This window comes from Telmatherina bonti (genome assembly GCF_933228915.1).
Source record: "Telmatherina bonti genome assembly, chromosome: 1".
NCBI classification, from domain to species: domain Eukaryota; kingdom Metazoa; phylum Chordata; class Actinopteri; order Atheriniformes; family Telmatherinidae; genus Telmatherina; species Telmatherina bonti.
This window is the reverse complement of record NC_136619.1, coordinates 36,248,668-36,275,762: the sequence shown is the minus strand read 5'-3', so window position 1 is coordinate 36,275,762 and position 27,095 is coordinate 36,248,668. Positions and strand designations below refer to the sequence as shown.

The 27,095-nt window shown below is 36.7% G+C and overlaps 1 protein-coding gene across 1 annotated transcript in view; it reads left to right on the top strand.

Moving 5' to 3' along the window:
- Nucleotides 1-27,095, top strand: part of luzp2 (leucine zipper protein 2) — a gene marked incomplete at both ends in the record, with an annotated part of 154,761 nt that overhangs the window by 114,247 nt on the left and 13,419 nt on the right. Inside the window, 3 exons of the mRNA XM_079245056.1 lie at nucleotides 10,002-10,064; nucleotides 16,339-16,413; nucleotides 17,132-17,299. Of these exons, the coding sequence (XP_079101182.1) occupies nucleotides 10,002-10,064; nucleotides 16,339-16,413; nucleotides 17,132-17,299 (306 nt within the window). The remainder of the gene's footprint in view (nucleotides 1-10,001; nucleotides 10,065-16,338; nucleotides 16,414-17,131; nucleotides 17,300-27,095) is intronic.

Here is a 27,095-nt window from a genome sequence, read left to right as displayed (position 1 = left end):
AGTGCTTAATAATTTAGTCTAAGTAAATAATATTGATAATAGAATTATTATTTTAACCTTAAGTCAGAACTTTGAGATCTATTTAGTGTCCTTTATACTTTCTAAGTATATTCTTCCATTAATTCATTTAATTTTAATGAATAATCTGTATTATTATTATTATTATTATTATTATTATTATTATTATTATTATTATTATTATTAATAATAATAATAATAATAATAATAATAAAAACTTCTTTATTTATTTTACAAAGCATAGTTTTTAAGATTAGTATGAACACTTCTCAGAGTTTTCTAGTTTTATGTGCGATATTCCCTTTCATCTTGTAACTAAAACTACTTTTAGATTTGTGTATATTACAGTAAAATTTGCAGTGATGTGTACATCTACACTCATTCCACGTGTCAACTAACTGCGTTATTAATTTGCCCTCAAAAAAAGTGAAAATGCTTCTTGGTCAAGTTGGTATATGTTTGATTATTTATTTTTATTTTCCTAATGTCCTAAATTGAAGTTTTAGGCAATATAATAAGTAAAAAAAAGTTGAAAGTTAGCATGGATTAAGTCATTCACATTGGACATTTTACATGTAGTTTAAAACGTTGGTCCGATGTACGCAAGATACCGCTCTGCTGCATATCCAGTTATTGCAACATTGCTCAGCTAATGAGTGCATGCAGACATCAGTGTACAGTCGTATGATCTGATCTATGAAGCCTGTTTTAGATTGGAGTTAAATTAATACTTCCAGACTGTAATGTAATCTTGTAGTTTGATTACACAACCATGAAAGTTTTACTTTGCCATTCTGCTTGTTCAGATACAGTTCCCTTCTACTGCAGTATTAAATCAAGACAGAAGAATATATATATTTTTATTGCACATCACATTAACAACAATTGTAACACTCATTGCATTTGGATGTCAGACATCCTTTGCTCCTCTAAACTTCATTCAGACTTTTGACCAGCTGATGTCCACCACAAATATAATCTCTTTTTTTTTTTCATATGAATATCTTTGTCTTTCACATTACAATAATTTGGTGTTTTGTTTAAAGAAAAATCTTTAGAATTGTTAACAAATTCATATGGTAAGACAGATAGAGTAAATTGGGTTATTTAACCAATAGATAACCCAAACCAAGCAGTTAGTATTTTACTCACTTTAGTCTCAGAGAAAACATTTAAAATAATTGTCTGTTTGCACCTAATTATTGTTTCTGAAATTATTATTATTATTATTTAGAATCATCAAGGTAAACTGATATATTGCCTTGCAAAGTGACTGGAGAGACTTTTCCATGCATGGTTCTGTTACGAATCTTAGAACTTCTCTGGGAAGGCAAGTAGAGAGCGAGTAGATTGTTGATGTTCAAACAAAATCATTTGAATGGGAAGGTCAGAGAGAAAAATGTGCCACAATCCCAGCAAGTTTATTCTGCAAAGTCACTGGCAGGCAGCCGCAGACCTGACACAGATGTGTGTTTGTTCACCTCACCAGTCACCAAACACTCCACAAATCCAGCTTTCCATTTATATTGGAAAGAAAACTTACTAGCTGAAGCATCTGCTGCCTACTTTACATTCCTGGCTTTTTTGCTTTTTATCCAGTTCATTGGATAAATGTTATGCAACCTTTCAGGGTGACGCAAATGTGCTCAAGAGAAATATCTGATGGCTCAGGAAACTTGAGCGACTGTCAAAGTTAAGACCGTTTGGCTCAGGAGAGAGATAAATAGCATGTGATATGTGATTTAATCCATTTCTTATCTACTTAAATTCATCAGCCATTTTTTTTCCTTCAGTCAAATTTATGATGGTGTTGCACAGTCATGATTTTGATAAAAGGGTGTTGTTACACTTCAGTATTTCAGCTCCTTTATCACTCAGATTAAGTTTCATTGTTACATTAGCATATAATAGAAACATCTTGTAGCTTAAACCCTTTCGTACTGTATGCTGATAAAATATAATAGTCCAAATTTGGGAAGATTTCCTGTGTTTCAAGGTGAATAGCCCCATGTAATTAATTTTATGGGGTATTTTGAATGGATCTGCATGCCATTATCATCTTGGGTATTGGGGCAATTAATGAGCTGCGAAACAGAGCTCTCTAGTCTTTACTCACAAAGAACCCCTTCTTTTAATAAATGATCCTTGCATCCAATCATTAATTCAATTTGCATTGGTATGTCTGTCATGGAGAAGAAGGGGGGAACAATTGTCTGTGTCTTTTTAAATATGCATGTCAGCAGTTTATGCTGGCAAAAAGCCTAAACCGCTGCTTTTACCTTTTTTATTTTGTCTGTTTTTTGTTTTTTTTTGTTTTTGTTTTTTTTGTTTCCAAAGTAGAAATGCATTATAATTAATTATGTCTGATCCAAAATTAAACAAGACGTAAGGTTCTGTGGATCTAATGGTGCCAGTCTGTGGTGAGCAGTCGGGTTAGGTATAAATAAATAGGAATAAATGGTATCATTTGATTTAATTTTAAAATTGTTTTTTTTTCTTTTTTCACTTTTTTGTCTAATTTTCATTTTTTATACAATTTTCAAATCACAATTTCCTATAGCCTGTAGTACCTATTGTTTTAAAAGCGATGGCCTTTTTTTTTTTTTCCTTTTGCTCAATTCTCAGCCTTCCTGGGAAGGTCAATTCAGGGGTCCTGGAGAGGAGAGTCCATGGGTAGTCAAATTTTGGATTGAGGAGAAGCAGTGTGGTTTTCATTCTGGTCACGGAACAGTGGAATGTTCTGTACCCTCTTTGGGGTCCTGGAGAGGGCATGGGAGTTTGGCCAACCAGTCTAGATGTGCTTTGTGCACTTGGAGAAGGCATTCGACCATGTCCCCTAGGGGCTTCTGTGGGGTTTGGTCCAGGAGTATGGGGTACCGAACCCACAATGTGAGCTGTACGGTACCTAGACAACAGGTGTCAGAGCTTGGTCTGCATTACCGGCAGTAAGTCAGATTTGTTTCCAGTGAGGGTTGGACTCCACCAAGGTTGCCCTTTATCACCGATTCTGTTCATAACTTTCATGGACAGAATTAAACGGGATTTGGTTTGGTGGCCTCAGGATTGGGTCTCTGCTTTTTGCAGATGACGTGGTCCTGTTGGCTTCATCTGGTTGTGATCACCAGGTCTCGCTTGAGTGATTCATAGCTGAGTGTAAAGCAGCTGGGATAAGAATCAGTGCCTCCAAATCTGAGACCATGGTCCTCAGCCACAATAGGGTGGATTGCCCTCTCCAGGTCGGGACTCAGGTCCTGCCTCAAGTTGAGGAGTTTAAATATCTCGAGGTCTTGTTCACAAGTGAGGGAAGGATGGAGCGCAAGATCGACAGACGGGTCATTGCAGCATCTGCAGTAATGCAGACTCTGCACCGATCTGTCGTGGTGAAGAGGGAGCTGAGCCAGAAGGCAAAGCTCTTGATTTACCAGTCAGTCTATGCTCCTAACCTCACCTATGGTCATGAGCTGTGGGTCATGGCCAAAAGAACGAGATTTCGAATACAGGCAGCTGAAATGAGTTTCCTCTGCAGGGTGGCTCGGCCATCCGGGAGGGGCTCAGAGTAGAGCCACTGCTCCTCCGCATCAAGAGAAGCCAGTTGAGATGGCTCGGGCATCTGGTCAGGATGCCTCCTGGCATCTGGCATGTCCCTGCAGGAGGACGTGCCAGGAGGCTGTCCTGGGAATTCCCCCCCGCAGAGTTAGCAAATGTGGAAGTCTGGGCTTCCCTGCTTAGGCTGCTGAGTCACCCCGACACCTGATAAGCAGCAGAAGTTGGATGGATAGATGGGTGTTTAGTGCTTTTCATTGCTCAATAAAAAAAATAGTCTCAACAGGACCTCCTCCTGGCCAGGCAAACACGCTTCACAAGTAATTCACTCTTGCACTTGCTTCCATTGAAGGGCACACCCTCTAATGTAGGCACAGTGTTGCTTGCCTTTTCTTCTCATATAATTACATAAATTATAATCGGTTATACCTCACTACTACGCATGACTGTCTTTGCACAGCATGCATCTGGGGTCTTGTCTGGTGTGATAGACCCTGTAGCCAAGATTAGGGGCTCAGATCAGCTTTCTCTGGCCATTGATAGGAATTCTTGATTTCAGCTACTTCAGTCTGTCAGTACCACATGCCTAGGGTTTATCCCTACACGTTGGTTCCACATCTCCGTCCTTTTCCACGCTGCCAAAGGCCTTCACTCAGGAATTCATCACTCGGGGCCATCTTTTTTCAGCCTGGATAGTGTTATAGTTAACATTGAGCAGAAACGAAGACTGAATGGGTCGATTACACAAACAATTTAGTTTTTTAACACTTCAAGATGTTCCTCTAGAAAAGACTATGGTCATTTTAATCTTATCACAATGAAAGGGGAGTTATCACTGTAGTACATTTTGTCTCAAACACCAACATCTCTGCGAGCACACAGCTGATTCAACTTATTCCTCTTCCCCCTCTAAGAAAGGTCCCAGTCCAAATAATGTTACATGCAGCAAATTTCTGGATTAGTCTGAATCAAGTCACATGGTCCATAATATCTTTGTTGATGATGATTTTTTTCCTTTTGCTCAATTCTCATATTGTATTTCAAAGCCTCAACCAATCCCAATGTTGCATCTCTCACCTACAGAATGGCCAACATGGTATTGCAAATGTTTTTTTGTTTTCTTTTGTTTTTCTTCGTATTCATTTGATGAACATTTGCTTCAATGCAAGACTTTATTCTGTCAGACTGAACAAATGTGATTAAATTCTACGGAAATTTTAATACTAATAACTCATGAAGCTCCATAACCACTGATATCCATCATATGATTCTATTTATGTCATCAATGTTTCTCATCACAGCTCCATTTTCTTTTAATGCTGCCAAACAAGCGGTAGATAATTATAATTGACATTTACCATTAAAAATGCCTCAGGCCTCATTCAGGAATCAGAACTCAAAGCAGTTTCTACACATAGTTTGTTTCATGTTTGGCAGCTTTGATATGGAAGATGTTGTGTGTTCCCAGTTGCAGTGATATATCCTGTAACACAATTAATCTGTCCACAGGGAATGTACCAGGACGGAATTTTAAAAAGGAATGTATATTTATCCTGGTCTACCTAATTCACTATTCATGTCGATTAAATCAGATTACTCTGAGTGAAATAATTTAAACAGAATATATGGTTCAATCAGGAAGTTTTTCTTTTGGCATTGAGCCAATCATCACTCTCCCTCAGTTGGGATGTTTCACCTAGTCGGATGCATAAAAAATACAGCCGTATTTTAACAGAGTAGGAGACATTGCAGGTCTCTGAAACCATTGTGTACCTGCTGTGTTTTGCTAAGAATATGTGGAACATTTTTCTGCATCTATCAGCATCCATCGGGGTCGTGGTACCTTTGTATATTTGCAGCTGCTTGCTCCTACTTGTTGCCCTTCATAAAATGCTGTTGTACTATAACACAGTACTAAAGCAAAGTTAAAAATCAGAACGCTGACACATACAAGCCAATGATCAATCAACTATCCAGTACCTTTTATAGAATATATGAAAAGCCTCATTGGACTAATTTATGCTGAATCAACAAACCAGCTGTCCAAATTTTTAATTAAGTTTAGCAAACATATATTGACATTCAAATTCACTTTATTTATCCATTAGGAACCTGTGCTACAGACACAATAAAACCGTTAAGACATGCATACAAAACAAAGCACAACATATCAATCTATCTATCCATCAGTCATATATATATATATATATATATATATATATATATATATATATATATATATATATATATGTATGTATTGTTAAAAATTCATCTGATGACTAAAAATTATGAAATTAAAAAATACCTAGATGTAAAAGGTTATTCAAGAACAAAACTTCCATGGTGTACTTTTGATAAATCAGTAAAACCAGTAAAGATTTTGAAAATATTTTTATTTATTGCATTTTGTTTTTTGTTTTTGTTTTGAAACCATAAAAGTCTGTCCACTTTATCTATTTTCTCATGTTTATGAACCTTATTTTTATTTATTTATTTACTTTGAGTCTCACTCTCAGGCACATCAGGTTTTTTCAACCACAGAATGGTTGAAAAACAACCACACAAAACCTCAAAACAGGATAGAAGTTGATCTCCACGTAACAACAAGTAACAACAATGTGCTTTTCTTCTAAATAAAATGGGCTCCAAGGAGCTCCAGTAAGACCTTTATTCGGAAACAGAAGTATAAAAGAGTCTGACTGGAGTTTACTAAAATGCATGTTGACAAGTGATAATGCTTCTGGCAGGATGTGCTTTGGACAAATGAATCCAAATGATGTCTTTTTGGTGAGTCACATCAGTTCTCTGTTCATAGAGGACAAGAAAAACGAAGCTTTTAAAGAAAAGGCCACAAATCCCACTGTGCGGATGGCTGAGGAGGCTCAGTCATGTGGAGGGGTTCCTGTTATGTCTGGCACACAGTGGTGTTTGAGTCTGTGCAGGGAATAGCAAAACTGTAAGATCATAAAAACAGTTTGGTCGGGTTTTGTTCCGAACTTTACATTTTTACATTGATTAAATGGACTATTATATTCCAACAATATTACAGTATTTCTGAAATTAGCAACATTGAAACCAACAGCAAAGTGTTTCAGTCTCATGTCAGAAGTCTAACAAAATTAAGACCTGTGCATACTTGTGGAAGCACAAGGAGGTCAGGAGAGAGGAGTGGATAATGGTAAAGTTCACTGTTATCAAAATCAACCTGAAGAGAACTGAAAAACCAGAGTAGTGATTTGACCAAATAAGTGACAAAGTCCTCTTAACAGTACCAACAAGCTTCTAAACTGCTGATCAGAAAGAAACATGTGTCTTAAATTGAATGTTTTGCATGTCTAAGCTAGAATAACCAACTGGACATTTTGACCTCATTGCATTTTTAACTTTATGTAAAAATATTACAATAACCCCTGGTCATTTCTTCTAAAATGAAAATTTTTGCTGTCTTGTGAATTTTTAGACATCAGTGTTATAAAATAAAAGGAATATGATAATTTATACAGAACTACAGGAGTCATTTTGAACCCATTTAAAACTATGTAAAACGCTGTCATCAACTGTGGCGCCACAGCATCAGTGTTGCTGGGCAACCGAGTTGCGGTGGTGTTACATGACAAAGAGAACAATGACAGACAGGGACAAACTGATTTGATTTAGCCTAATAATGTTTTTTTAACCAGTAAAGAAGTCAGACAAATTTGACTAAAATCTGTCTATAACTCAGATCAGTGACAATTTACCTACTCCTAACTAATGTGTCAATGATCTATAACTTTCATCAGACGAAAAGATGATCAAGAGGTTAAGTGTGTTCTGTATATAACATTTTTTTGTGTGTGATATTCAATTTTTACTAGATTTCCCTTTTTTCCTTTATCTTATTCTATCATGATGCTGTAACACTAAACCTCACTGGTCCCACCAATTCTGATTCTGATTCTGATTTTGATTTTGATTCTGATCATTAATTCTTACTCTGATTTGTCAGTATAGCAAAAAAGACCAATGCTTCAGGTTACTGGAAGCACCTCCCAGAATTACCCCATAACAACTGGTTGCAGATAATCCACCCGGTCAAGTCAATTTGTAACACTCAATATCTAACACTCTTTTTTTTTTCATGGAAACTACCCAAGCAGGTAAACTGGACATGAATATTGATATTGCCAGTTTCTGCTCCTAGGCATCATTTCCCTTAGACACTCAACAATGGTACTGTGTAGAGTTTTATTTAGCCAGCACTGCAAAGCCACAAAATGACCTCACAGAAGAAGTCGAAACACATATGTTCATCACAAACCATTTCAGTGCCTTTATGTCTGATTGATCACATCATTCTGCAACACATCAATAAATCACCCATCTGTCAACTAACATTAATCATTTTTACATGTAATATTTTCATCAGAAATTGTTGTTGCCCCATGTAAATATATACACACGCATATATATATATATATATATATATATATATATATATATATATATATATATATATATATATATATATATATATATATATATCTCATAAGCATATGAGATTTGTTTAAAATATTATTTTAAAACAATCTAATCATTTACATATTTACAATTATTTACAATTATTCTAATTATTTACATCTTTTTGTTTACTATGAAAGCAAAGATCCATCTAAATCCTAAACTTTAACAACCTCTATGTTCTTTTCAGTTACATAAATTATAAATAAATAACTAGTTTACAGTGCATAGGTTGCAAGGACACACTGTAAACCTCTCCATGTCTGTCCTTGGACCACTGCGGAAATGTAACTGCTCATGTCTGGCATCTCCCTGAAATGGACGGTGACACTCACTGACACATTTCATGAGTATTCTGCGAAAGTTTGGGAGAGATCTTGAACTCCAGCAGAGCAAATAAGATACTGTGTCAGTGTATTCTGTAGTTTTTAACCCTTTGAAATGTGTCTCTTTTCCCATCCCAGCATGCAGAGTCTGAATCATTCATTCATTCATTCATTCATTTTCTAAACCGCTTAATCCAATTCAGGGTCGCGGGGAAGCTGGAGCCTATCCCAGCTGGCTTTGGGCGACAGGCAGGGTACACCCTGGACAGCTCGCCAGTCCATCGCAGGGCAGAGTCTGAATTATCAGGGGAAAAAAAAGAAAATACTGCAGTGATTCTCCAGGATTACACTCATAATTCAATCTGTCTTTACAATAAAACCCAACTCAGCTCAGACATTTGCATTTAGCAGTTAATACTCCATTTGATCCACATATTATAAGCTGTTCTGTTATAAGCAAGCACGTGGAAGATGCCACTTAACAGACAGAATAAGCAAATGGTATCCCCATGATTGTGTCATAATCAAGTATTTACTGAATGTTTTCAAATGCAAGTTTGCTCCGTTCTTTTCAATCTGACTTTTTTTGTTTGTTTTTCTGTTGGTTTTTTTTTTTCTTATTTGTTTTACAGAACACTGCAGTACTGTTTTTAAATAAAGTTACAACACGGACATGGCCGTCCTGAGACACATAAAAAACCTTGTCAACAAGAATAACACGATAAAAATTTCATAAAGAGGCACAGGTGTTTGTCAAGTACACAATTCCTTGTTAAGTGCAATTGCCCCTCATCACTGAGAGGTGGGCTTCTGGAAACAACAAGCTACGTGTCACATGTTAAATGCCTGTGTTAAGTGTAGATAAAAAGGCACTTGATGGGTATGGTGGGCCATGCAGTCTGCATATTCATTTGTCTTTACTTTCAAAGCTCCAACTTCAGCATTCAAACTGAGCCAAACCAGTTTTATTTGCATAACATCAAGCCTCATCCTTGTACGGCTTCACAATGCATAAAGCCCAAAAGACCTAAGAAAAAAAAAATCTTTCAGCCTCACTGAATACTCTGAAAGACTTTATGAAATCCTCTAAAGTTCTGTGTGGACACTGTCAATGTTTGGGCTCACATCACCATGAGCTTTGAGCACGGCCACGTATCAAGCTGTGGTGAAGACAGCCTCTGTCCTGGATGTGTCCACTGATGTGGAGCAGCAGAGTGGGTGTCAGGCAGAGGTGGTCACTGCATTTGCTGTGGTGCTTTGCTGTTCGAGTGTGCCGCTTACCGGTGATGGGACAGAGCCTAACGCAACCTGCGAACCTGTGTGCTTGTGGCAGAGCCGGCAGTCATGTGTGTAGCAGGAGTGAAATTTCAGGCTCAGACAGAGGGCAAGATGCCAGTGCATGACTGCATCATTGTGTTGACTACATAGTTCAGTGAAGGGTAAATTTGATATTTTCTTCCTGCCAGTGTGGGCCTCCCTTCAAGCCAATGCTTCTCCCAGGGAACTCTCACAAAGGAGTCTTCTGCTGCAGCTGGCAGAATCCTGCTACATGATCTAAAACCAATTTCGCTATTTGAATAAGCTAACACTTATTTCCTTATCTTTCCCTTGCAGTCCAAAAAAATCCAGGCTCAACTGAAAGAACTGCGGTACGGGAAAAAGGATTTAATTTTTAAGGTAAGCTCAATCTGAAGGTGGGTGGTTTTCTCGTAGCTCCAGACCAGGAGTAAACAGCTAGTTCTGGCCACTTTGTAGAGATGATCCCATCACAGAAGGAGCGCCAATTAATTCAGCCTGCAATTACGATCTCGCCTCCAGCAAGGCAGAAGCCTGCAAAGTCAATTGCCCGACGTTTTACTGCAAAGTCTTGTCCTCTGTTTTCCCCTCTGCAAGATCCAGCCCATCTTTTTCAATCATGGGAGGTGTGTGGATAAATGATGTAGACAGGAGTGGATAAAACTGATGCAGAATTATGTGTTGGGTCATATGAGGAAATCTCCAAGACACAAACCACATATGACACAATATATTGCTATATTTCCATAGTTGGTGCATATTTTAGGGCTTCAGAAATATGTCTCCTTCTCATACACTCCTTCTGCAAGCACAAAACAACCAGCAGTAAACAGGAAACTGCTGTTTTTAGTGCCCATTCACACACACACACACACACACACACACACCACTGCCCCTCATATTGCAAGGACTAAATGCTCTTATATCTGAGCGCACACGTAATATTTATTGGCATTCACCAGAACACGGACTGACCTTTCAGGCCTTGTTTGCAGTGTTAAAATGTCAGTCGACATTTCTGGCACAATGGCTTGTAATTTCATTTCTTAGATGTATGTTTTGATGCTTTAAAGCTATCATTTTCCAAGGCTGTGTCATATACAGTATAAATGCATTAAAAAAAAAAGGACTCAATCTTCATGGAGCAACTTTTATGTTCTCAGCTTAGGAGCTGAATATATTGTCCGCGGATGTCCTGGATCTTATTCTGTTTCCAGCCTGTGAATGATAAATGTATTGACTTGTTTGCTCGGTGTCACTGCTTGTAAATCGTTGTCTCTAAATTGCATCAGTCCCTCACACAAAACAACTTTATCGCTCAATGTCAAGCAACCATTTCATGTAGACCTTTAAAACATGTTCCTCGGTGATATGCAGCCCTTTAAGAATAAGACTAATTTGCTCATTATTTCTGTCTTGTTCAAATGGCCTGATGGCTGTTGCTGATTTCATTTTTCCCTGTTAGAAAGGTCAAAGGGGATTGAGTCACATCCTGCTGACCCATGATCCCTCTGGCTGCTCCTGAAAGCTCATCTGTATTCCCCATGTGCTGTGATCAAAAGCCCAGCAGGGGACCAAGAAGCAGGAAGTAGCAAGGAGTAACTCAAGCTTAGTAAATGTCATCAGCCTCAAAGGGGGTGGGGGTGTCTGTCAAGGCACCTTGACCAGCAGGAGGTCGAATTGGTTATGACAGCTGTTGTTCCATATCAAAGCATATTTTGCGACACAATGTCACAGTGCATAGAGGCGACCTTAGAAAATTATAAACAAAGCATTATCGAGAAACTCTGACCTGTCTTTAACAATAATAATCTAACAATAATATATATTATTATTAATATATATTATATATATTATAATATATTTGTGTAAACCTGTATATCTGTGTATATATATATATATATATATATATATATATATATATATATATATATATATATATATGTGTGTGTGTAAATATATATATATATATATATATATATATATATGTGTGTGTAAATATATATATATATATATATATATATATATATATATATATATATATATATATATATATATATATATATATATATATATATATATATATATATATATATATATATATATATATATACACAGATTTACAGATTTACACAAATATATTATTGCCAGAATAAAATATATTATTGTTAGATTATTATTGTTAAAGACAGGTCCTGAACTGAAATATGTTTTTCTGAGTTTCTCGATAATGCTTTGTATATATATATATATATATATATATATATATATATATATATATATATATATATATATATATATATATATATATACATATACATATATATATATATATATATATATATATATATATATATATATATACATATATATATATATATATATAGATATATATATAGATATATATATATATATATACAAAGCATTATCGAGAAACTCAGAAAAACATATTTCAGTTCAGGACCTGTCTTTAACAATAATAATCTAACAATAATATATATTATTCTGGCAATAATATATTTGTGTAAATCTGTAAATCTGTGTATATATATATGTATATATATATATATATATATATATATATATATATATATATATATATATATATATATATATATATATATATATGTGTGTAAATATATATATATATACAGATAGATCTGTGTATATATATATATATATATATATATATATATATATATATATATATATGTATATATTTATTTATATATATATTTATTTATATATATATATATATATATATATATATATATATATTTATATATATCTATATATCTATATATATATAGATATATAGATATATATATAGATAGATAGATAGATAGATGGTTCCCTATGTTCTCTAAGTTAAATGCTTTGTGAATTCCAACCTTTTCTATTTCATATGTACAACCTAAATGCATCAACCTGATGATGTCATTGGTTCAGTTTGCCTTAGAAGACATGGATAGACCTCTCTCTAGTTTCGTCACTTTGTGGTTTGCGTCGACACAAGCTCCATCTCTTCTTCTCAGGTTCTGGTGCATTTCAGTGGCTGCATTGAAGCCCTCTTACAGGTCTGGCATTGATTTTCATTGATACTACAGCAACAAGTTTCCATCTGTATGATTTTTTTTCAATGAAATGAAACTGTTATGTCTCTATGTGGATGCGTCTTAATTGGGAAAAAATGAAAGCAACAACAACAAAAACTTAACATGTAGAGTCACACAAAGAGGGCATGCTGTACTTCCGGAAGCTAGTATCCCTGTTTTCTTCGGTTGACAAGTTCTTATTACCACAGCAAACCTTGGATTTGAAGGACAACCAAAAATGAAACCAACTCTGAATCTAAATCATATGTCAGTCCCGTGTCTGACCAGTACAGAGCTGCAGCTTTCCCCTGAACAGCTCAGACAAACACTAAAGTTGTTGCGGGAGCTGAAGGTGCCTTCACTGTGTTACTCTATGAGAGTATTTTTGGATGAGGAGCTGTTTGCAGGCTTTCACATCATCTTCTCTCCATCAGTCCACTTTTAAATGTGCCCCTATGACCGTTTCTCCTCAAACTTGGAAAAAAGAAAAGCGTGAAAGAAAAATGACAGCTTGATAGAGCTGAATGCCTCATCTAGCAGAATGACCAGTGCCCCACTGACCACACACCTCTTTAATGGACTCAGCTCAGAAATATGAGGCTTAAGACGGGGAAGCGCTAACCCTGAAAGTCAGCGTTTCTGGGTCAGTGGCCGTGCGCCCGCAGTCCTCAAAGGACTATCTGATGATGATGCTCTGTGTAATGGATGTAATGGCTCTTTGTTGTAATGCTGCTCACATTCACACACAAAGAATGTTCAGATCCTTTGGAAGACAAATTAGTAGAGGGCTGCATTTGTTCCCCTCTGTGCCTGGGGAAAATTACTATTCACAAGTCTACACTTTGTTAAACTCAGCAGTTGGTGTTGTTTTGCACTGTTTCTGCTTCACACAGTCCATAAACATACAAGAAAGAAAAACGAAAAACATCCACTGCAGCTGGAAGTGAAAAATTTTCTGGCTGAAATAATCTGAATTAGTTCTTGGTGCAATTTTTATTCTATTGTAATATCTATTGCTGTTTGAATCACCCGCAAATGTTTAATTAAATGTTCCCAATCTCCAGTGATTGAAGTCATGAAGCTTTTTTCATTATTTTTTAGTATCTCTTAGTCCGCAGGAGTCAATTTCTGGTCCTGGAGGGGTGCTGTCCTGCTGGATTTAGTTGTTTCTCTGCTCCAACATACCCAGCTGAAGTTATTGGCTCATTTAGAAAAAGTTGGAAAAGTATTTGGATCCATTTGATGTAAATCAAGTGTGTTGGAGCAGGGAAAGAAAAACCAGCAAGATAGTAGCCCTAGAGGACCGGAGTTTAACACCTCTGCAGGGTCTGACAACAGCTGTGTAGCAGTGAATGCTTCGATGTGCCGTTATTAAAGAAGTGTTCGCCAAGATTTATGACCTTAAACATTGAATTTCTGTTTGAGCAAAGCCCAACAGTTACAAATGACTTTGTGCAGTTGTCCCAAACTCCTGCACTGCATCTGGAAAAAAAAAAAAAAAGAACTCCAGAAAGAAATCAAACTCTGTGAAAAACCACAGCGGTGATCGCTGTTCATTCCTTGCGCCCCAGCATGATTCATCCACAAGGAAAACTTGAGCTGCCTTTTGGAGTGCTAGAAGTGACAGACATGTTCATCATTAAAATGATTCGAATTTGCTGGCAGAAAATGAGATGAAGAGGAAATAAAATCGGTGAACATGCAAAGTGTCCCTGTTGTGTCTCAAAATTCGCTGAGGCTCAACAGCAGTCCATAAAACTCACTGAAAACCATCAATCATTCTCATCACCACACTATAAATTCACTCTTTTCAGTGGGATTGTGGTAGCTGTTTGTTTGGTAACCTGACCTTGGATGTTTCATAATGTAAGCCTATACAGTTTATCACTTTGAGAGGCCAGTAAAAGACACCCAATAAAAGTTCATGGCTCAGTCTACCCCTACCAAGGCCAGTTTCACACAGACCAAATGCAAATGATCCCAATAAGGGATTCTTTCTACTTTCCTGATGACTTTATCATTAATAAAACACTTCTCACTGGGAGTTCTGCTGATCTTCATATGGAGATATATCAGCTAATTTAGTTAAAACAGCCTCTTCTCTGTGTGCCTTTCAGTGCAGGGACTGCACTCTAGACATTTTGCTCATTAAGGGGTTGGATGGAGGTCTGCTCTTAGGAATGTCAAGACTTTTAACTTTTCCTCTCTGCAAAGGGGAGATGTGTTCATTTTTAAAGTGCTGTTTAAAAATCCATGAACTCAAAAGTATTTGGTTCTTATAGCCCTCAGGATTGTCCACATTCCTGTGTTCTGTGACAAACACTTTGCACCGACCAGAGTTATTATCTAGCATTTATTATATCAAAGTCAAAGCATTATGAATGTCATATTCTTCTTCAAGCCACCTTATTAGGTACACTTGTCCAGTTGCTTGTTAACACCAATGCGTAATGAACCAATCACATGGCAACAAGTCCATCTGTAGAGCATGTGGACATGGTCAAGATGAATTGCTGGAGTTCAAACTGAGCGTCAGAATTAGGAAGTAAGGGGATATAAGAGTTTAAGACGATACTGATCTACTGGGATTTTCATACACGACCCTCTGAAGAGTTTATGCAGAATGATCCAAAAAAGTAAGAGTTTCCAAAAGGCAGGCTAGTTTGATGTGATGAATAGTAACCCAAATGACCAACCAAAGTATGCAGAATACCATCTCTGAACACACAACACATCAAACCTTCGAGGAGATGGCCTACGAATGACCACACCAGGAGCAAACCCTGTCAGTGTAGAACAGAAAACTACAGCTCTTATTCACAAAGTCTCACCAGAACTGGGCAACATTTAAAGTTGGTGGTGGTATAGTGGTGTTGAGCATATTTTCTTTGTACCAGTTTAGCATTGTTGTAATGTCACAACCTACCTGAGTGTTGTTACTGACCACATTAATCTCTTTATAACTACAGTGTACAAATCATGTAACAAAGCTCAAATCATTTAAAACTGGTTTCTTGAACATGAGAATGAATTCACTGTACTCCGACTACCTCCACAGTCATCAGACCTCAATCCAGTAGAGTATGAGATGTGGTGGAACTGATGATTCTCATTATGGATGTACAGTCAATGAGTCTACATCAAATGCGACATGCTATCATGTGAACATGGACCAAAATCCCCGGGAATATTTCCACTTCCTTGTAATGCTATGCTATGAAGAGGAAATGAAGAAATGAGGCAATTCTTCTGGCAAAAAAGGTTCCAGTTCAGAACCAGCCAAGTTTACCTGATAAGGAGGTGGATGAATAAAGCTTTAATTAGAGAGGCTGAATTTTGAATATCAGGATGAATGATTTTTTTGCATTAAATGATTATAAGGTCCTTGCTTTAATGTCCAATCAATGCATGTCTCAGCATGTGTATTTGATCATAAAGATTTTTAAAAGGACAACCATTACAGTACTATGATTAATAGCACCGGAAAGCTGAGCTAAGGACAAAGAAATGCTTTCTTTGCACAGATGAGGCCGAGGCTGACTCAAAAACTCTTTCTGCAGGGCCAGCAGCTCCTGGACTTGGAGCACAAGCTAACTGTAGCCAAGGAAGAACTGGAGAAGACAGCACTGGATAAGGTAACAGAATTTTCCCTCCTGTAACATCTCTGTACTTGTACAGCAGGTTGGAACGTTTGTATTCTGACCCATTTAAACTAATGCAATCAAAAACATCAAACATCAAAAAGAGAAACGCATCTAAATTCCTGAATGAATAAAATATATGCCGCAGCATAAATTGCTGTTTTTAGAAAGTAGAGTTGGAGCAGGGAAGATAAGTGTGGCAGGAAAAAGAAAAAAAAAAAATTCCTGCAATTTTCTCATTAATAAGGGTGTGTTTTCAAAGTGTCCAACTTCAATGCTTTGAAAACATGCACCAGCATTAATTTGTGAAATATGTTATTAATGCATGTGCTTATTCACATACAGTTAGAGGGGCTTAGATGAGCTAGGGTGCACAGGGAGAAAACTGCTGATTAGTCAAACAGGTAGTTCTAATGCTCATCTCAGGAGTATTGACATCATGGCCTGTTGTAAAATAATTACTGCAATAAGTCTGACTGTTTTTATTGATTAAAATTAAATGATTATTTCGAGGCATTTTTTCTTTTTTTTTTTTTTATTGCTCCGGTGATTTCCGCTTCATGTCTTGCCTAACGATGCCTTCGGGCTGTTCTGCAGTCACTTTAAAGCATGGCCTCCCCTGGCTTTAATGCTTAAGTAAATTTCTCATGTGGATGGAAGGAGAGATGGAAGGATTCAGAAATTGTCTGTGTGTAATCTTGTTTGGGGACAGGAGTCTCAGCTGAAGGCGCTGAAGGACACAGTTCACATCTGCTTTTCAGCTGTCCTGCACAACCAGCCCGGCAGCAGTCCCAGATTTCCTACCTCCCCCACCCACTTGTTCAGATACTCGTCGCTCATCAACAGCTCCAGAGTCACCTTTCAACAGCCACATGCCAAGGTATTTCAGTATTCCACGTTCTCCGTATTGAATTAATGTTTTTCCAAAAGACAACCTGGGCGCAATAAGAATTCAACCTTTTCGCATTTAATGAATCAGTTGAGAGATTTGCACAGTTTATCACATATCTACTATAGATGAGGTCTGGCTGCCCTTGAACTAACAGAATGTAAGATGTCAGTATGCTGAGGCGTTTCAAAGACAAGCATATGTCTGACATTTTAACAGAATAAAACCTGGAAAAGAAAACAGAACTTTTAAAACATTTGCATCAACAAGGAGCTGTTCTGTCCATCCAATAAAAAAACAACAAAAATGCAGCTATAACTGCAGCACATTAACAGGGCAGCACCGTATCATTCCATGTTTCTTTCATTTGGTATTAGTGCTGTATTTGAGGCAAAACTACAACGCTTTCCTTATTCTGACAAAGCTGTTTTAGACAGCATAATGAATTCACATAAAATTTGAAATTACACTAATTAATTTTTTATTTATTTTTTTTAAGTTGTAGATTGTTCTTTTGCGGTGGATTTTTTATCCCAATTGTTTGTCCTTGTTTCCAGAAATAAATAAGTGAATCCGCTCTCTTGCTTATTAACACCTAAACCTATAAAGAAAGTTTTTTTTTTAGCCTTTTTTTTCTGATTTGTCTGTAAAGGTGTGAATAACAAAAGGGGAACAAAAGCAACAACTTTGACCATTGTGTCTGACTTGGAAAAGATTAAAAGTCCATTTAGACTTGACAGAGAAGACAAATCCACAGGCAGACAGTTACACTGTTACTTTTAATTTTTATCAATTTCAATTTTCAGTGTTTTCAAAGTGTTTAGTGCAAAAAAAATGGAACCATGCCACAGAATGTCGCAGAGGCAGTGTTGAGTTTTATAGCTGTCATGCAACCAGCGAAAGAAAAATGAAATGAAGAGGAACAGGAAGAAGGCAATGCAGAAACAGACAAATAAAAAGCACCTGAAGTAAACGCAGAAGAGGTCGAGAACAGAAACAAAAGCCTCATGGTTTATTCTTCTACTTCTTGTGGTGAACTCTGACCTCACCACTGCCCACTAGTGGATGAACTGACTAAACAATTTCAGAAATGTATAAATCACATGGAAGTATGATGGCAGCAACGTATGACAACGTTTGAAACAAATGTCCCTGTTTATGTACATAGAGGAGCATAAATTGGCCTTCAGTGAACTGTGACTCAGCATGTTTTCAATCTGAGCAGTAAGACGGTAAAACTCATGACTCACAGTTGGATTCTAGATCTGTTATAAATACCTGACAAGGTATTTTCACACTAGCATCCTAAACTTTCACTAAAAAAAGCTTTTTTTTCAGTTTTATCTTTGTAAGAAAGTTAAGGTAGATTGTTTTTACTTTGACAAGTTTGCGGTCTTGCGATAGACTGGCGACCTGTCCAGGGTGTATCCTGCCTTTCGCCTAAAAGACTGCTGGGACAAGCTCCAGATTCCCCACGAGCCTTCATTGGACTAAGCGGTTTCAGAGAATGAATGAATAAGTGAATGAATGAATGAGCGATTGTTTGAAGTCGTCCTCAGAACCATTACCTGAGCGTTGTCATTTATCAGCTGGTGGGCCACGCACCTATGGTTACTGGAGGAGAGGGTCCCAGATGTGTGAGAGCATAAAAACCTCCTTAATCCATCGTTTGTTTGTCTCTGATCCAATAATTTTTAGCTTTGTCTCAGTCAGTGATGCAGTTTTTTCTTTTGCATTTAACCAGTATGGCTGATTGTAATTGTTTTTGTTCTGCTTTAACTATCTACTGCCTCAACTTTGTCTGAAAGAAGAAAGTGTGAAATATATTTAAAGAAAAATAACAGAATGAACATTTGTGAGCTGCCAAGGAAGGCTGTGTAAAGGTTCCAACCAACTCAAGCTTAACTTCAGCACAAATAAGCTATTAAAAAAAAAAAAAAAACTATGGAATTAAACTGAAGTAATCATTTGTTCCATGGTTGCATGTCCTTGTGGGAATTCGAGCTGTTTGCATAATGAGTAATCCTATGGCCCTCTGATGTTACCACAACCATGACCAATTATCCTTTTTCACAGCAGACATTCTGACTGGCCTGTCTTGCCACAGCAGTAAAAGCTATAATTAATGCCATTAATAATGCTTCATTTCCATTTAAGTTTATCTAAAGAGTCTTCCAGAATAGTATTCTCCTAAAACAGTGAGCTGCCATTTCACTATGTAATTTTCCTGCTCACATATCAAGTTATTATTATTGACTAAGTGTAAGGACTTTAGAGAAGAGACGCATTTCTTCTACCGAGTTAAAATAAAACAAACTGTAATTCATGCATGCCCTGAGGTTGAGTACAATTCTTCCTTTAGATTTTAAGAATATATAAAGCTTTTTTCTGTTTTTTGCTTCAAGTCTTTCTATAAGTACTATGAACCTGAATCTTTGAGCTTGGTGACATTATAGAATTATAGTGTAGTGCCAAAGTATTCACCTGGCTGCACATCAGAGCACACATGGTGCACAGTCTGCAATACGGATTTAAGTGTTATTCGATCATTACCTTCGTTTCAAGTGGCTATTTGTCAGTCTGATGTCTATAGGATTACTCTCTAGACAGAAGAAGCCCAGGAAACAATCACTGTAAAGTAGATGAGTTAAGCAAACATAATTCCAGAAGTTGTTCAGACTAAAAACTTAGTCATATATTAGAAAGTGGTCAAGATTTGCTGATCTTTGTAGTCCATAATGATGCATCTTTTGAGATAAAACAGAATTACTTTGGAGCATTATAGGGCTTTTAATAGGTTTGTGCTGTATGGAAATTATTAGTCTGACACATTTTTATTTAGATCCTCTCAAAGTCAAGGTCAGAGCAGATTCAACTAAAGGCTTATGGTATAATCCCTTTTAGAAGAAAAAAACAAGGTGACTGCCAAGTAGACTCATTTAGAAATGGGATTATGCATTCTGTCCAGATATAGCTTTGTGTTTTTGTAGTGAAAACACTTTGACGTGTTGGGATCAATAACAAGTGTCAAGATTCTACCGATGCAATGCAGTCTCGCTCATCAAAAACAACCAATACTGACTTCTTTTTCAACAAAAAAAACGACAAATGTCTCTTTGATTCAACAGACCAGAAGAAAAAAAAAGAGAAAAAAAAAAAGATAAAGAAAACAAACAAAGCCAAATATACACATCAATTTTGTTTCAGAGAATATACTCCATAGCACTGATGGCCTTTTTTTTTTTTTTTTGCCTTCCACCAAGCAGTCATGTCAACCTCAATCAGAGATTGTGTTAGTTGTGATTTCTGAACAGCAATCGCTGCAGTCGCTTTGAAATCATCAAGCTGGCCACAGCATTGCCGTGTCTTATCTGCCATGATCCTGGTAAGCAATTCTGGCTTTAAGAGGCTTTTCTCCTCTCAAAGCAGTCACAATTTACTTTGCGTCTCTGTCGTGGGTGCTGAGATTTGACAAGCCACTTAGGGGATTTTTTTTCTTTGTCTTCTTAGTTTTCTTTATTTCTTATCAGGCCGATACCACCATCCCCACCGGGTGCCTTCACTGTCCCTTGGCATCATACGAAACTATCTATAATTGATGCTCTATGTCCACATTTACATTCTGCTTGGTGTTTGCAGGAAAACACGATGATCCCATTATACAGAAGCAAGTAAATGTTTCCCCATCATCTTCCTTTCAGCATCCAAGCCAAATAAAGAAAAATAAGCATTTTATGAAGGCAAAGACAGCAAAAGGAAGCTAAAGGAATCTGGGGGTTGGTTTTTTAATGCTTATAAATTATGACTTTCCACTTCATTAGCATAGAAATAGCAGCACTTTACTTGCAAGCAGTTGCCACTTTGACAGGCTGTCTGATAAACCTGAGCGAGCCCCCACAGTAAAAGTTACTGTGCTCCATCTGCCCACACTGTGCATGCAGAGGTGGGTCAGATCTCATTTAAATTGCTGCCAAATTTATTTCAAATTAAGCTGTAAAAAAAAAAAAAAAAAAAAAAATTAATAATAAAATAAAGAAAATAGCATGCGATGGCAAATGACCCACAGATGAGAGGACAAATGTCAAGAACTTGGCTCTTTGATGATTACACAGTCATTATGTGTATTAACAGCACGGAGCACTTGGCTGATTATTGTATCCTGTGTCTCAGTTTGTTAGCATAAAGACCCTTTTATGCTTCCTGATGTGTGCAAATGAGGACGTCTGTTTTGAACGCTGTCATAGGTCGCCACCCTCATTATTTCATGCGTGGTTTCAGTTGCCATGGATGTTAAGTCACTTCATCCACTAGTGGGCAGTGTTGAGTTCAGAGTTAACTGACAGCTGTTAGTTGTTGTATTTCCGACACACTCACAAAGCCGTTATTGAAATTTCCTCGCCATGTTTACAATTGTCAACTGCTTGTGTCCTCTTCTTCGAGAGTTGCCTTCTTCTTCTTCTCTGGTTCGTTGTTTTGATTAGTTGTGTGTCAGCTGTGCAGTTTAACACAGGCCCACGACTTCCAATGGCATTTTCTCAGTCAAGTGGTGGATTTCTAAGTTGCTTTTGAATGGACCAGATTGTGCATGTAACCAACGCCAGAAACTAACAAAACTGTGCGTCAGTCTGCATATACATCTTCTGTTGAGCCTAAATGGGTCTTAATGCTTAATAGTCTCCTTCATCAGTCTTGCAGCTGTTTGACTTGGATTTACACATATAAATGAAATGAAATGAAATAAAATTAAATTAAATTAAATGAAAATGAAAGATACTTTATTAATCCCCAAAGGGAAATTCAATATTGTAGTACATTATTAACTTGAGGGGTCAGTATGTTTCAGTCTTATGTTGGACCTGAAGAAGCCTCTCACTGAACACACTTTGTTGTTTCTTCACTGTGTTGTGGAGAGGGTGTGAAGAATCCTCCATTATCTTCATCAATATAATATATTAGTATAAATATATGATATATATGATATATTAATATAAATATCACATATGCTAATAATACACTGCCAATCACATACTTGTTATTGCTGATGCCCAAAAGACGATCATATTCCACTCAGCTCAGTTTAATTCAGCGATGGGGGGAAGTCTTTGTCCTCTGGCAGGGTATTAAAACACACTGGAGTGTCAAGAGTAGATTAAAATCTACTTTATATTTAGACTTTGTTCAAACCTGCAGTGACCTCACTTTTAGCATCAAGCTCATACTTTGAGTTTGTGGAAGATAATGTGCATTAAGCTCAGTGAGTGATAGCATCTTCCTTCCCTCGCTAACATCCATGCTTAAAGTGTGTGGGTTTTTTTTTTTTTTTTTTTTTTTTTTTTTTTTTACTACTAAAAGATTAATTACTATGAGGATGCAAAGATCAGCAGCATTGGAGTGGAGGTTGCTTCAAATTTAACAGTCTTGGGGAGAGAGCCAAGTGTTGTGGTTCAAACATATGCAGTTTTAAAAGTAATGGGGGAAGATGTCTGTGATATTGTGCTGTGGAAAAACCCAGGCATTTCATCACCTGATTCCCTGCACTTACCATTTTGCTTTTATCTGTGTTCCTTAAATTTTTAAATCAGTAGAATATAAAGTGGCTGTAAATGTAACAACCTGAATAACATTAAATAGTCAACTCTATAAAAGTCCACCTAAAATGTGTAGCAAAAGGGGTAATCTTTCTTAAAATGAAGCAGTGTGGGGTACATGATACTTGTACTGCATATAGCATTAAGTTCTGGCAGTTTGATGAATGAATGAATGATTTAAAACTGCAGTCTGTTCAGTCTATAACAGGTTCCTACATAGGCCCCACCCCAATCATCCCCCCACACACATACACATGCAGTCATTGGCAGCTTGTTTTAGTAAAATTATAAGTAAAAATTGGATTCACTTAACCAAAAAACAATTTTAAAAAAGGCTGGTTGAACTGAGGAGGCACCTCTGTTCATCTATACACTTACTTCATGCACACACAGTGCCACCCAAACCAAGAAGTGCAGAACAATTCACAGTAAAGGGAGGTTCCACCACCAGAGGAAATCCTTAGCTGCAGAAAAATAATTTAAAAAAATCTTTATAGCTGCTGAATAAAATAGTAAAAAGAATAAATCACTGGAGATCAGCTGCTACACTAAACAACAACAGGTTGACATTCTGAAAATACAGTTGTCCTTTGTTCCCTCACAAATCCGAATGGCATATTTACTCTGAAAAGTCCAAACAGAAACTGATCCACCGTTACAGGGAGAAACAGTGGACTAAACCTTGCAGCGAATGGATTTACCAGTGCTGGCTTTGAAACATAGTACCAGTAGGCCTCAGGCTCTGATGCACACAAAACAGAAAAACTTAAAATGTTTAAAACAAATTAAAAGAAGCACTGTGACTGTACACAGCAAAGCAGTATCCAGATGCCACATGCAACAAAATGTGAAGCCGTTTATTTCCCAAAAAAAAAAAAAGAGTAGAACAGAGCAGAAGCATTTGGGACAGATCAGCAGCGTTCCTGCAGTCTTCACCAGAGTAGCACAGCATTAGCAGCAAACCATCTTCTGCATGAAGCAGACCGTTAGCAGATTGTTAGCATAATTTTTTTATTTAACCTTTATTTCACCAGGAAAGTCCCATTGAGGTTGAGAACCTCTTTCTCAAGGGAGTCCTGGCCAAGAGGCAGCAATAGTTACAGGCAATTTACATGTTACCACTTAAACAGAACAAATAATTAAAAGCAGTTACACCTAAAGCAGGACATCTCAAAATCTCTCACTCTAGACTTAAAACTGTTAAAAGAAATAAGTTGGGACAATTCCCAGTCTTTCTGCAAAGAGTTCCACGTAGACGGAGCAGAGTAGACAAAGGCCGTTTTTCCCAGTTCTGTGCGGGCAAATGGAACAGAAAGCATCAAATAATCGTTTGATCGCAAAAAATAAGAATCAACACATCTCTGTGTGATTAAATCACATATATAGGATAGCAGCAGCCCAAGCATGGTCTTATAAATAAAAATATACCAATGGCCCATTCTCCTGAAGGACAACGGAGGCCACCCTACTCTAGAATACAATTCACAATGATGGCTCATCATGGAGGTGTTAAAAAAAAACCTCATTTGTTGATCAGAATACTTATAGAAACAATCCAACCAGAGATCTCTAAAATGCACATTAGGCAACGATGAGTTTGATGGCAAAGCAGCAGCAAAAACCTAAGGAAGGAAGAGACTCATACTCGCAACACCAGAAGCCACTTACCTGGGCAAGTACTCATGGGGGTCAGCATAGTAGGGACGGTGACTGCCACATGCCTCTTAAATTATGCAGACCACGCTATAATTGGCCAACAGTGACTGCACACATGGGGAGCTTGTCCCATTACATAAGTCTACCAAAGGTAAGACACTGACTGCTCATAAGTACTTTCCTCACCCTACTCAGATGGGAAGATGAAAAAAATATATCCTCTTGACAGTTTTTAAACTTGCACATATCATCCGTTTAAGTTGAAATGAAATGGCTGTGGATGTAAAAAGCAGCAATCTTATAAATTATATCTTCCCATTATTTATTCATTTATTTATTAGCAGGCTACAATCCACTTAAAAAGTCCTGAATGATGAATGGTTTTGGTATAAACTATATGTTTCTACTAGAATATCTCAAGGTAGATTGCCTCCTTTCTTGCACTGCCTTACAGGAAATGTGACTGATTCTGACAGATCCTGTCAAAAGTTCGAAAATTATGCATGAAATAGCTAAAAGGGGGTCACTTCTTCAAGTAAAGCCAATTCCACTGAATCAGCGTAGAAGGATGTTTGCCTCAGCTGACACAGAAGGAATGTGGTTTGACAGTGACAGGTTAAGGCTGCCTGTGTTCATCTCGCAGCTATCTTACTTTACGCTCTCAAGAGACCACTTCTGATCCAGTTTAACTGTACCCTTGTGCAGAAAACTGCTGAAAGCAGAGAGAAACAGGCTTTAAAAGAAAAATCTGCTTTATTAGTGTCGTTGTCTTTTGATCTTTGGTCCTTACCACAATGCATGCAATCGATATTAGACGAAAAACAACAACGACAAAACAAAACATCTGAAAAACTTCTTGTTATCCCAATATTTTATATTCTTATGACCCAAATAGTTTCAATTGAAAGTCCTCCAGTACTTATGCTCAGCAAAAGACAAGAATCTTTGGATAGGAAATTAGATTATAAAACGTCTGAATCTTGATGTTTGACATAGAACAATACTTTGGGGCGGGGGAGGGGGCACCTTGAGCTGCCCCCAGATATCTTCATCCCATGAGTAAAAAGGTCAAGTTGAGGGTAGCAGCAGACTGAAAACATTAAGTACCATACAAGAAGAGGACTCATTAAAAAACCTGCCAGAGGGCCAGTCTGTCCACTGGCATCCTGGACCTGGTAATACCCGGGGGGGAAATAAGCTCAACTAAACAGTAAAGTTTGTGAACCCATCAGAAATGTTAGAAACTCTGCATACATATTTTAAAGAAGCATTAATGTTTTGCAAACATCATTAAAGTAGATATTGAGAACTGAATTATCCATATATCATGAAAAAAAAGAGAAATAATGCTCATTTAGTTCAGTAATATCTAACATTATATATCTGGAGGTTACAATTGTTGTCGGCATGACGATCAGTTTTGAGATGGCGTCTGAGTTATTTGAACAAAGAGGTTCAGTCTGATTTGGACGAAGTGTATGTGAAACTGTGTCATCATAGTCCAACAATGTTTTCTGAAGATTTTAAATATACATTGATGTTCATCATGCTGGAAAAGATTGATCAACCTCTTATCAAACAGGGTGTCCATAAAGTCTCTTTACAGTTCTAAAATTTAATTACAAAGGCAATTGATAAGATAGATGATTTTGACTTGTTCCACTGTACACAGTGGTTGTCAAAGTTGTGTTTTACCTCATTTCACACACCTCTATATGGACATCTAGTTGCACGAAGCACATAAAGACAGTACTTGTGCTATTTTTCCTGTATATGGTTGCAAATGCATCTGTTATTATTTGCTTTCATTCAGAAATGTCCTGGATCTTTGTTTGATACACAATATCTTCAACACAACCATGACACACACTGAGGAGTTTCTATTTCTAAGGGGTTCATGCCATGTTAGTCATGTCTGAAACACAAAACTGTAATGTGATTAAAAACTTTGATAACCACTGTTTACAGTGGAACAAGTCAAATATTATATGCTATCAATTGCATTTTTAATAAAATGTTTATACTATAAAGAAACTTTTTGGACACCTTGTATATTCAGACAGTATACAAATGGAGGGGATGCGCTGATTGACCTGTAAGATGATATCAAGAGCAAAGCAAAAGCAAAGTAGTCTGAAAGATCACATTTTTTTCAGCAAATGAGCTCATGTAAATCATAACCAATAAATACTTGACATTCAAACACCAGGCTTTAAAACAAAATTAAAAAAAAATAAAAAATAAAAAAAAAATAAAAAAAAAAAAATATATATATATATATATATATATATATATATATATATATATATATATATATATATATGTATATATATATATATATATATATGTGTGTGTGTATATGTATACTTTTTTCTCACTGTGTCTTTTATTGTAATATACACACTGCAGACTAGTTTTGTAGATATTTTAGACAACCATGATTTACTTTAAGTCTTAGTTAAATCCCATTAAACACAGATTAAATTTGTGTTCATAAAGTACCTTAGAAATGGCTTCAAATCTGATTGTAAAACATTTTTTTC